General features: G+C 48.0%; 1 protein-coding gene and 1 long non-coding RNA gene across 18 annotated transcripts in view; one reads left to right on the top strand and one right to left on the bottom strand.

The window, feature by feature from the left end:
- Nucleotides 1–2,685, bottom strand: part of UBR5 (ubiquitin protein ligase E3 component n-recognin 5) — a 91,061-nt gene extending 88,376 nt beyond the window's left edge. For all 16 annotated transcript variants that reach the window (XM_054193466.1, XM_054193470.1, XM_054193469.1 and 13 more), the window contains exon 1: nt 2,550–2,685. In XM_054193466.1, the coding sequence (XP_054049441.1) occupies nt 2,550–2,611 (62 nt within the window). In that variant the 5' untranslated portion in view covers nt 2,612–2,685. The remainder of the gene's footprint in view (nt 1–2,549) is intronic.
- A 501-nt stretch (nt 2,686–3,186) lies between these two features.
- LOC128906284 (uncharacterized) lies at nt 3,187–11,743 on the top strand. 2 transcript variants are annotated; one of them, XR_008465113.1, is made up of 3 exons: nt 3,187–5,810; nt 7,478–7,709; nt 11,165–11,743. It is a non-coding gene; the product is annotated as an uncharacterized LOC128906284 (long non-coding RNA). The 2 variants fall into 2 exon arrangements; XR_008465114.1 differs by lacking the exon at nt 11,165–11,743 and having other exon boundaries at nt 3,187–5,070; nt 5,650–5,810; nt 7,478–7,869.
- The last annotated feature ends 1,064 nt before the right edge of the window (nt 11,744–12,807 follow it).

The raw sequence follows: 12,807 nt of genomic DNA, 5'->3' as shown, positions 1-12,807 counted from the left end.
AAAAATTCAAAACTGTCATGTATCCTGAACATACAGGGATTGCACTGATAAATCCCTTGTGGTTTAAAACGTGATTATTCTTTAGATGCAGAACACAGATCCAATATTAAAAGCAACACAATTGATCATGTTCTGTATACACTACAAGTGAAAGCATACAATGCAGAATTATGGTCCCCAAATCAGATTTTGAGAAGCAATTATCATTCATAATGCAGACAGAAAAAAACCTAACCTGTGCTGCTGACCACTGTCTGCAGCACAGGCTCAAAAAAGCCTACAAACTGTGAGAGGGGAAAGAAACATCATAGATATATGAAATGTTCCAAGATCCTAACTTCTATGCACATGTATATGAGAATTTATTAAGCTATCTAGATCCTGATCTATATTGACAGAGTAGTAATAAGCAGCAATGCTACTGATAAAATTGAACTGGCATTTCCAGCACATATGCGTGTGTGCCTCAACCCTATTTATGAATCATTCTGATTTCACTGCATTACAAGTTCTGATACACAGCTACCGCACTCCTAGTAAAATTATGTTTATGAAGTGGAAATTTACAACTTGCAGTTCAGATCAAGGAGCCACTTGATTTTTCAGAATAAGTCACTACTTAATAGCACTTCTGCAGCTTTCTCCATATATTAATTACCACAGATTATGAAGCTTCCTGTATCAAATAGAAGTTGGAAGAGCTGCTGGTGTGGTAAGAAGGGGGAAGAAAAAAAAAAAAGAAAAATTAGGAAGCATTATGAAGACTGGAGTGGCAGCATATTTAACATCAATAAGTCGACAAAACAGGTGACATTAAAGAAAAAACAGATGAGCTCTCTTGCTCCAAGCAAAGTGTGATAATTACATGATAAATGTTTCCTAAGGGCCTATCAACATTAAAAAATAAAAAAAAAAAGAAAAACCACTAGGGTGCTTTCAAGTTCAAAGTCCTAGATCTTACCCTAAATCAAAACAGTGCAATGAAGAACTGGAAGAACTCCTAGTACAGCATCACCTCTCAGAGCCTGTCACTCTAAAGGAAGAAAATGTATGCCAAATTTGAATATATTACTGGGTAGAAAGCAAATCAATCCCATAGGAATGGGCAGGCCTCCTAGGAAACAGGATCTTGTAAAATGTATTATAAGGAAAAAAAAATACACACTAAGACACTGCAGGTTTCAGACCTATTTTATCATTAGAAGTTTATTTTCCCTGTTTAATGGCAGGGATAATGCTGTTTGGCAGAAATTTTATCTTTACAATGACCTATTTTCCTCACCATAAGCCCTCGAACCTCAGCGGTGTTTTAACCGAGGCATCTCAGCAAAGACTGGACTAGGAAAAGTGACCTAGCTACAAACAACCAACAGTGGAAGTGAGCTGGACCCCAACCTACTCTGAAACCTGGTAAGATCAAAACCAGAAAAATACAAACAAAAGCCTTTAAGATTTATACATACTTAGACACTACTTACAAAAATTTAGTAATATTTACGTATAATGTAAAAAAATATACTGTTTTATATCCAGTGATGATTAAAGATCTCAACTTAATTCACATATAAATTTATAAGAAATCTGAGATAAAAAGTTACACCTTTCTTAAGAATTTCTATATAAAAGAGCACAAGTAAAATTTACAAGCTATAACACATACCATTAGTAATCACTAGAGAAGAAACATTTGACAGCCACGCAGAGTGCTGTCAAATACACACCAAGCAGCAAAGAAAATCGGTTCACGGGTTTATTTTCTCCCCAGCATTCCAGTTTTCCTCTCCAGCCCGCAATTTCTCTCCCCCAATCCGACATAAAGTTAGCCATGAGGTTTACAAGCCACTGCGCTTCTGTTCTAGCTGTCAATCCCATCCCAGCAGAGCCGCACGCAATCAGGAATGTGGAGATGGGGCCTTCTTTTTCTTATTTACGAAAACCAACCGTAGGTAGGAAGGGGAAGGCAGAACACACTGGCGGTACGTGCGCGCTGCACACCCCTGCCGTGCCTCTTCTTTATCTTCGCCCCCACCGTTCCCTCACACACACCGCGATCCCGCACACGTATTGTCTGCCTCGATCCATCGCTGATTAATATGCACACGTTCTCGCTCCTCCTCGTCCTCGGCCGGGGATCCCCGGGAACCCACTTCCCTGGCCGGACGCCGGACTCTCCCACCAAACCGGAGTCCCCGCCGGGGCGGCCATGGGGCTCCGGGCCCGCCGCGAAGGTCACGGCCCCCCCACCCACCCCCGCTCCCTCGGGGGGCAAAGTTGACGGCGGCGGCCGCCCAGGGAGGCCGGGTGCGTGCGGCGGGGCCCGCACCGCTCCAGGGGGGAAAGCGGCGGGGCCCTGCGGCTCGGCGGGACGGGACGGCGTGGGGGGGGAGGGGGGGATGTCGATATGTCCCCCACCGCCGGCGCTGCCCGCTCCCCCGGGGCGCCCCCGCCGCTCCGGCCGGCCGCCGCCGGCCCCTCCCCTCACCCGCGGGGGGCTGAGCCCCGCCATCGGCCCCTCCCCTCCGCCCCCCGCCGCACGGCCTGCCCCTCACCGGTCATTGAGCTGGTCCTCGGTGCCCGGCAGCGGGTGCACCACGAAGTGGATCGAGGTCATGTTCGGCGCCGCCGCCGCTGCCCCCCCCGCCGGAGGGAGGCGGGCGGGCGGGGGCCGGGCACACAATGGGGGCGGAGGGGGGGGGCGGGGGGGGGGCGGCGGGGGAGGGGGCGCTCGGCCTCCGTCCCTCCCCCGGTGCCGCTGAGGGGCCGCCGGCGGAGTCCTGGGCTCACCCGCCGCGGCGCGGGGGGCGCGGGGAAGAAGGAGCCGGCCGCAACGGCGCCGGGAGGAGGCTCGGCCCGCACCGCACTCACACACGCGCCGCCATCTTAACTTCCAGCGGGCCCGTCTCCCTCCCTCCGTGCGCCGCGCCGGGGAGGGCGGGGCGGCGGCGCGCGGCCGCCGTGTAAGCCTCGCGCTGACTGGCGCGCGCGCCGGCGCGCGGCGCCCCGGCACTAAGCGCGCCGCCGATTGGCCGGGGGAGGACTGGCGGAGCGCGGTGACGTCATGCGCGGAGGAACGTAATAGGCCACGTGCCCCTCGCTCCCCTCCCTCCTTCTCCTGAGAGCGGCTGCCCGGCGGGCGGGGCGGCGCGCGCGCGCGGGTTTCCCTGAGGCGCCGGGTCTCGGCGGGCGGCGCCGCTTCGCCGTGGCCGATGGGGAGGGACTGGGGCGGCCCAACGGCGGCTCTCCCCAGCCCTGGGGCGGCCCACTCGGCGGCGGCGCCGGGAGCGGTCTCCGGGCAGAGGCCGCCGCGCCCCGGCCCGTTCCGCCGGCCGTCCCCGCTGCACTGCGGCCTTGTAGCGCGTTGAAGGCCTTCCCAGGGCCCGCTGGGGCGGCGCGGGTCGAGGCGTTCCCCGAGCGGGGTGTGTCGTGGGTCGCTGACCACCGCGGAGGGGAAGGGAGGGCTGTGACCGGCCCCTCGGCCGGGACCGGCGCGGGTGCGGCCTGCTGGAGTGGTTCTGGGGGTGGGAGTAGGGGAGCGGCAGGGGAAGACCGTGTCTGTCTCCGAGGGGGCGTCCCAAGTTGGGAGGAGAGGCGAGGAGGAGGGAAGGAGCGATAGGGCTTCGCCGCCCCGGGGCGCTGGTGGCCGCAGGTGGGCTTCAAACTCAGTGCCCTTCATCACCTGCTTTCCGAGGCCGGCTGGTTGCTTTGTAATTCCTAGGTATTTGTCACTTCTTCCCTCTAACAGCCTGAACTGTCCACCCTTTTTTTTTTTCATGGAGATTGGTGGTACGTCAACATAAAAAGTTACCTCTCAAGCCGGTGAAACACTCGATACCAGTCTGGCTGTGCACCCTCCCCCTGGACAGAGTTTAACTGTACTGTTCCAAGAGAGCATACCTTGCAAATAGAGCCGGTTTTAACAAATTAACATCTCAATTTGCTGAAAGTTGAGTAATAAAGTCAGTAAAACAACCATTTGTTTCTATAGAAACTAACATCCTGGCTGAGATTGTACCAAACTTTGATTTTCATTTTTTTTTTGCTGGAATTTGCTCCTTTTGCAGCCTCCTCATTTTCAGGAAATCAGAAATTTAGAAAACCGGCTTGGAAATTTTTAGCATGTGAGGCATGCTGTCAATCACATAATAATGGTACAAAAAAAAATAATTCTATAACTTAGTTCAGTCAGTTATAACTTATTTCTGAGGCTGTGTAATCATAAACCCTGGAAATCTCAGTTTGTTCGTCCACTATCAAATCTAAGGAATTTTGCAACTTCCCATCTGCCATTCCCATTTCTTTCCTGGCTCTTCCTCCAGTACAGCCAAAAGGAGCTAATCCAAGAGTCAGCTGATGTAACTGCCGCAGCCCAAAGATTTAGAGAGTTTGTGTAGTTGTTTGGTTTTTTTTTTAATACAGCTGTCATTAACATGAGGAAATGTGGTAAAGAGAAGAAATACTCAGTTGATGTGGTCCGGGTTTCTTATTCTTAGATACTGTTTCCTCGTATGTTCTGTTCTCAAGTGACAGTGAAATTCAAATGGATTTAAAAATACAAATAAGTAATTTAGCTTGTCCTAGAAGGAAAATCCTAATGGGTTTCTGGAAGTACCAAAGGCAGGGAATAGGACTCATTCTGTTTGGTAGAGACAGTAAGATTGCAGTAGCTGTACTTGTGAAAATGGGTAGAGCCATATTTTACCTTTTTTTTCCTGTTAGGACAGAGCTAAAAGTTTGTTGTATTATTTAGTGCTGCCTTTGATTGTACCAAAGTTTGTTAGTTTTATTATGCTTTTTCTTTCTTGAACATCAGTCTTTATGCTTTCCCTGAAAACATGTATGTTATTTATTGCAGTGAGAGATTCTTCTAAGGTATCTTGACCTCAGTCATTTTATCATAATCACTTGCATGTTTTAATAATCAACTGCATCTCAATTTGATTATTTTTTTTCCAGACAAAAAAAAATGAATATTTGCCTTTCACAGTCTTTTCCATTGAGTAGGAAGATGGGGCACATGAACTCCTGCAGTGGGTCTTGTTGCGTCCTTGGGAATACTTTCAGGAGTTTTTGGTAGGGTTTGGGAAGCGCCATATATATTTGTGTTTGCTCTTGGGATCAAGATCTAGTTGTCCAAAGCATTTACATTTCCAAATAACACAACTTGCTCAGTGGAGTTCTCTCAGGGGCCAGGCATAAGGAAGAGATTTCCATTACTCTCTTCCTTCCACCCTTCACACGCAAGCTTTAAAAGTTAATGGCTTATGGAAACCTATTAGATAAAAGACAGGAAAAGAGCTGGAAAAGCCCAAGGGGGGCATGCGTCTGTTAGGGCTCAGCAGTCTGCTGCTGGCATTTCCAAGTAAGCCTTTTCTGTAGCTTTATTTACATTATGACTGAACCCCAGTTTTAGCCATTGCCTATGGCTGTGCCAATGCAAACACTCAGCATAAGCAAAAATGAAAAAGAAAAATTAAAATTGATTCCACTGGAACTTGTGCTTGGAGCCAGAATAAACTGGAGTAGTGCAAATGTCAGCTTTTGTTCACACTAGGAGTTTATACTGCTGTCTAAAATGGCAACTAATCCTAGAAGCGTAGATGAGAGGACACAAAACCAAGTGTTCAGCTGACGATGTTGTTATTCTGACAGGAGTTCGTAACATGGTGGAAGTTCCAGCGCGCTGTCAGAAGTGCCCATACTTCTCTAACAAGGATGCATCTTACTGGTTGACTGTTGAAGTACCAGTGAGTGGTAAGGCATTGAATGCCTGTCTTGTCCACCGATGCATTTCTTAGAAGATAATCATGCAGGTAACTGGGTTTGATGGTCCTTTAATTATCTGAAATTGCTCCAAATAGAATTGCTTTCTGATAGTAGAACCGCTTATTCTTGCAACTTCTCTTCTTTAAGAACTTCAAAATAAAAGGCTTTTTCTCAAGTCCTCTGGATTGTCTAAGTCGGTTGGATGACAACATCTGATACTGAAACGGTATTTAAAAATTCGTATTTACCAAGGGATTAAAACAATCAAGAACTAAACTAGATTTTCTTTCTTTACAAAGTGTATCTTTAAGACAGGCCTTCTGTCTTGGCCTAAGAAATCTCGTTCCCTGTGTTGCACAACTCCTTGGTGTATAGATGGTGCTATTTTGGGGCATACTGATAAAGCAGCAGCTTCCTTATGAAGGTGCAGCTATAAATACACCAACACTCAACCAGCAGAACGAGTTCCTTGCTCGTGTACTTGTCTGTGCGAGAGTTTTTGCCAGCTTGGGAATAACATATAAAATAACTGCTGTGGGATCTTTGCTGTCATGTCTAAAACTGAGTTTTGATAAGAGTCAGCATTTCCTGAAGTTTTCGGACTGGTAGAAGTGCATGGGTTGGAAGGGACCTCTGGAGGTCATCTCATCCAGCTTCCTGCTCCACAAATGTCCAGTACCAGTAGATCCAGTAGAATAATGTGTGCTGGGACAGACTTATTTGCGACCTCTTGCTGAACTCACTCAGCAGCTGCTGATCTGGGGGTTTGCAGAGAAGTCTACTAGTCCTCGAGGGAGGGGACCTGCTGGAGATGGGAGGACTAAGGTGGGAGGACTGTGAGGGACTTTGCTGTGTGAACAGTGCAAGCAGATGCCAGCAGGTGTAGCACAAGCAGCGGTGCCTGCAGCTGATGGGGCGAGCTGGGGTCGGGGAAGGAGGCCCTGAGCCGAAGAAAAAGCTTCAGGCAGCTGAGGAGAGCCCCCGTTCGCGCTTTCCAGGCTGTTAACTCCAGATGTCAACAGAGATGACATCAGGCTGGCAGCATAAGATTGTATTTCGCTGTGGAAGAAATGAGGCCAGCATTCCTGGAAATGTCAACAAGAATGCTGCGCAGAAAACTGCAGCTTCTAGATTATTCCCAAGGCTGAGCAGAAGTCCCTGTGGTGAGCCACAAGGACAGACATTTTGTTTCCTGCACCTCCTGCCACAGGCTGGAGCAAAGCGGGCCCCTTACTGCCTCTTGCTCTCCCTCTGTCTAGGTGTGCAGCGTGAGAGTAGTTTATGTGGGGCTGGGGATATCCGTGTGTTTTGCAACACAAGCACCTGCGTAGTTTGCAAGTGAACGCTAGAAATCGCTCAATTCCAGTCCAGGCAGGAGGACTGCGCTGCCAGCCATTTGCTTTCTGCTGTCCTGTGACGCGTTTGGTTACGTTCACGTCCCAGGTTGTCATAGCCTGATTTTTCTTAATACATTGCTTATTTCTGACAGCTGAAACTTCATCTTGATGCCAGGTATTAAGTTTTTATAATCTCTTATTTTCTAACTGGTACCTGGCTGTGAAATGAAGAGGTTGCTGTAATAGAACAATCATTTGTCGTGTGCACGAAGTGATGCTGCTCTTTAAGAAGTATTGTTTAAGGCCACAGAAGAGCAGGTAGCTTAGTAAAGTTTGGAACTGATGAAAACTTCTTTCCCGTGTTTTTTTTCTTACAGTGCGTTCTTCAGTGTCTTAATAATGCACACACAGTTTCTCTCTGCCCTGTGGACTCTCCAGTGACTGAAAAAGGTTAAGCTCTGCTGGGGTCTTCCCCTCAGCTGCCGTACTAACCGGTTCTCCTGCCCCCTCTGTGATGTTTGGGTCAATTAAGCTAACAAAGACCTCCGAGACCAGAACCTCATGTCAAAATTTGGCCAAAAGAGACTCAGATGTTCAGAAATCAATATGGTGAGCTAGATGCTTTGACAGACAGCTTGCGGATATAACACTTGCTACCGCACATGGACTGAAATAAATGTTTAAAATCAGGCAATACTGCAGGTACCTGATCTTTCCTTTTTCTTGTCTGAGCTGCTCAGCATTTCCTCTCCTCGGCTCTGCAGTGAAGGACTCCCAGGCTATATATTATCATTCTGCATCTGTTTCTCCTTTCTTTCATATACAGTCAGGGTTACTTTCTTCTCTTTAGGGGAGTTGGCATGGTATGTCTGGGGTTGAGGTGAGGTCTCTGCCAAGTACGCCATGGAGTTTGTAGATCCACCAGTATCTGTCAGACTGAGATTTTGTTTTGGCAGATCTCTCACTTGACATTGCTCCTCACCCTTGGTGTAGCCCCTTACTTGCATCCTTCTCTCACGGCTCCCACAGAGACACTTCTGAACACCTCTTCCTTCTGACTAGGCATCCAGGACATCTCATCTTGTCCAGGCCCAACCACAAATTTTCTGTGATGGGTTTTGCATGCGTAGACTAGACCTGTCTGCTGACAAGTGCAGCTGAGCATGGCAAGAGGAGCTCACCAGGCACGTCAGGAGCTGAATGTCCTGGGAACAGAGGCTGTGGACAGCTACCTTGTGTGGCTGTCCCTGGAGGGTGGTGTGGGCAGACCTCACGTGCACAGTGTATGTGGTGGATGTATCTCTGAGGCTTTGTGTCAGCTGTGTCGCCTGGACAGGTGTTCCTTTGCAGGCAGCTGAAAAGCACTGTTGTGCTTGTTTACATCAGAGCGGCTTCCTGGAAGCTCCTGGTAAGGAAAGACAGAATTTGTTTGAACTTGAGCAACCTAAAAGGTGGGCACATGGCAGGTTTTCTGGGTTCCCTCTGGAATTCCTTCTCCTGTTCATAGTCTGCAGGTTTCCAAGGGACTCCGTATGATTAACTGTGACAAAATAGGTGTTTTATTTCCTTGTTAGTTCCATTTGATTGTGTTAGTTACTCTTGCCTTAACCATATTTACCATCAAAAGCAGCAGTTCTGAAAAAAAGTTGCCTTTATAAATTGTGAGGGTGAACTGCAGTCACAGCAATAATTCTGTATGGCCCTTGATTAATGTACTACCTTCCGAAGTCATTGCGGAGTAAATTTGTTTCTGGCAGGCAAAGGAATGGAGATCTTCCAGGGCAAAAGCAAGTGAATTATTCCATGGACTCCAATGGGGCCAGGATTTACCTTTCTGTGTAGCAGCCTACTTTTTCGCCACTGTTCCTCTGCTGCCAAATGGCCACCTGTCATGAAGAGCTATTTATAATATGGAAAGAAATAGCAGATAGTTCTTGCATTCGGTTTTAATTCCACTTGAAAAATTATTAAAATTTTAAAAAATTCAAGATGAGTCAACTGTAGCATAAAGCAGGGGGTGATGAGTGCCCAGGCATCCTCAGTACTGCGTTTTGAGGGGCTTTGTGTTGGTCAGCTGTAGGTGCGCCTCATGGACTGAACATCCACAGCTTCCCCAGAGATTGTGCTGCACTTTGGGAGTGCAGGTTTCCATCTGGTTTCACCCCAAAGGAGGCCAAGTTGCGTGCTCTCGGGCTGCTCCGCAACGTGAACCGGAGGAGGGTGGTGAGAAGGATATGAGTTTCGAGCCCAGACGGCTGATTTGAATGATAACACGCAGAGAGAAAACTGAGCTGCTCCTGAAGCAGCTCCGGAGCAGCCTCTGTTTACAGCTGGCATTTTAAGCAAACCAGAAGCTGTGTCATTTGAGAAGCGATAAACAGTGGCTGCTCAGGAGAAATTTGGCCTGTGCAGAATGAGTGTACACAGAGGCTGCAAATTCGCCATCCTTTCTGAAATAGCTCTTCCACGTTTCAGCAGCCAGAGGCTCCCGTGACAGGCGTGCCAGCATGGTTTCAAACGCAGCGCTCCAGGAGTGACAACATTTTCATCTCTTGGACCACCCCATTCCCTTTAAATGACAGGCTTTGCTTTCAGGAAAGATCTCACCATTCTGCTAAAAATCTTGTGAGCTTTTTTCTTGTTTGTTTTTTTCCCCCCTTAAATCACTAAGGACATTTATATAAAACAGGACAGCTGTTTTTAAACCGTTCCTCCATGTGCCTGTAGCATGTTCCCAAGCTGAGAACATAATTGTAGTGGGTCATCACAACCGGTCACGGAAGGGGTTGAATGTCAAAAAAAAAAGATGTTGACTTCATGTGAAGATAGGCAGCTCTAACAGATGAAACAATGTTTTAGGTTTTTTATGGTCATTGAGCTTCAATGATGAAAGGGAGGAAAAAAAAGTGTGCAGCGGGGGCAGTGGTCAATAGGAGATCCAATACATGGAGATCTTTGTTGGGAACTGCTTCGGCAGTTAGCGTTTAGCTTCAGTGAAACCAATGGAGAAAAGAAAATCTGAATAGTCTGGAAGGGTTTTTTTCCACTGAGGTGTAAGAGGAAAGGGACAGAGTTAACTGATGGATGAACATCTTATTGTGAGTAACAGCAATTGCAACACTTGTCTGTTGTATGCGCCTGCGTGTGTGTTGGTCCATACCTATATAGATAGGTAGATAACGTGAATCTGCAGGCAGGTTTGCAAATACCAAATTACTTGCTACTAACTGAACATACAGGTCGTTTCACTTGCAATGAACGTTGCCTACTGCTATAAACCGGGGTGAGCTGGGCTGTTTGTTAATTTATCAGGCTTTAATTGTTTGGGCTGAAATGTTTAATACTGCATGTCTGCCTTTGTCTACTTTTTAACAGAAGTGTCAAGTAAAAGGTTTATCTATTGCAAAAGGCAAAGATACAAAAAGATGGCCCTAAATCATCTTTGAAATGTTTTATTGAAAACTGTGATGCCACAGGAGTCTGAAGGAGGGCAATCAGTGTATTATCACTTGCAGGAAACTTCAAAGTTCACCCGACTTTGGGTTATGAGCACTGGGCAAAAGAAAAAACTGAACTAAACATGCCAGGCAGAAACTTGTTAGCATTTGGCAGATCTGTTCGCTCAGGATTATGGACTTTTCCCCATACAGCTTGTACAAGCTACCTAGACCCAGCTAGATGTGCCTAAAGTTTTCCCCGACGTGGTGCCTTCCAGCTGGCAGGGGAGGAGGCGGCCACCCCTCCTGCCCCTTGGCTGCTCCTCTGGGCAAGGCGCCTGCCTGGCACGCTGCCGGGGGGAGCTGGCTTCCAGTGGGAAATGTCTTCTGGTGTCGCCTAGCTTTTGGGACTGCAAAGTCATGCGCACACATGCATTGTTCTGGGATGTCCCATTTAGAAATGCTGTAAATGTTTAATGCAGCAATTATGGGCCTTTGCCTGAGGAACGTACGGAAGTTTATAGCATGTGAGGCACTGGGGTGGGAGTTCAGGTAGGCTTCAGTCATAACAACAGGTGAGTTTACTGTAAAATGTATATCTTATCCGTTTGGCTTTCTGTTTCCTAGGATTTATTCTGCTGCTCTCATAAACTATGATTTAAAACACGCTGAAGTGCCAGTTCAGCTTAATAGCCCCTTCTCCTATACGTCACTGCAAGTAGAAGGCACTGTGCTTTGTATCTGTCTTCCAAGATGAGGGAGAGAAGAGCTGAGAGATACGGGGCTCAGACCGCAAAGACCAACTCACAGGCTGTCAACTGAACTTGGGGTGGGAACCAGATCCAGACAACAGATCCCTGAATTTAGGTGTCTAATCTCCCACTCCAGTCAGCGGAGACTTCGTCACAACAGTCAATGGAGCTGGGAATGTGAGTCAGCTGACGAAACGCCGGTATCCATCCTCTGGTGAGCTGAATCCCTCATGGCAGTGGGAGGTGGGACACTGAGCTCATACTGATGTGTCAACACCTCTGGGTACACATCTGCAGCCTGGAGGTAAGCCCAGCCCCGACAAGGATGTACTGATGACAGGGATTCAGTCTCCTGCTGCTGGCATTGTTTCTCCAGCTTAACGAGAGGGGCTGGACCCCCCTCGCAAAGGCTGGAGCTGCTGAGCCCTCCGGATGCTCTGAGCGTGTCGGCCAGCTTCAGCCCCTCTGTGTGGGGCGGATGAGGACAGACTTTATACAGGGTAGGCAAAATGGCACCAGGGAAGAACACCCAAGGCTCTGCAATAAAGAAACAACATCGCTCTGTTAAAATTATTTTTACAACCTCAATTGACGAGTTCAGACAAATAGACTTAACGGAGCCTTTGTAGTATATGAAACGTTAATATCTACCACTTATTTTTGAAGCTACATTTTAGATTTTATTTTCAAGACAAAAGAGTCATTTAAAATTATGCAAATGAGCTGCCAAACGGCAGGCATTATGCAGATTTGTGGAGGCAGGCAGCAGAGTGTTAACCCTCGGTGCTGCGGCTTGCTGCGGAGGGAGGGCTGCCACAGCAGCACCCTGTGAATTCGTTTCAGCCCTTGCACTCTCTAATTACAACGCTCCTGTGGCAGGGCCTGGGGTGTGAGGCTAACCTAAAGTGGGTTTAGGTTGATGGAGGAGGTGTATTTGCCGCGATGTTCACCTCGCAGTCCTGCCTGGCACAAGCTGTACCCGAATCCAGCCTGGGCGTCTCGGAAAAGACAAGCGTTGTGGCTGTCAGCTGCTGTTTCATACAAGTTGTTTCCAGACTATTTGAAGTGACTGTCATGGGAGAAATATTAAATTGCTTTTCAAATGTCAGCAGTGCAGTAACACTTTAAAAACAATTGACACTGTCAGCTAGAAGTCATCCTAGCTCACTGGGCTGGCTGGTGTACACAAGATACGGTAGCAGCCTTGAGTTTCAGGGGAGGAAGACTATTAAAAGACCTACATGTTGTGCTGATTTGTGGGTTCAAGAGCTCATTATCCCACCCAGCTATAAAGGTGGTGGGAATACCTCTCAGCCAGGAACAGATGGGTTTTGATAGAAATCCAAGGCCTGGTCTGCTCTGGAAGTTTGCCCTGATCTCTGCAACCGATGCCAACAGCTGACATAGCCGCATTGGTGCAAACGCTAGTGCTGAGCAAGAAGTCCAATGGTTTATAGCAGCAAAGTATGGCAAATGGCAGGAGCTGGCAAGTCCCCAGCACGCACAAGGTGGTAAGTG

This window comes from Rissa tridactyla, chromosome 2 (assembly GCF_028500815.1).
Source record: "Rissa tridactyla isolate bRisTri1 chromosome 2, bRisTri1.patW.cur.20221130, whole genome shotgun sequence".
Taxonomy (NCBI): domain Eukaryota; kingdom Metazoa; phylum Chordata; class Aves; order Charadriiformes; family Laridae; genus Rissa; species Rissa tridactyla.
This window is presented reverse-complemented; position numbering and strand designations above follow the sequence as displayed.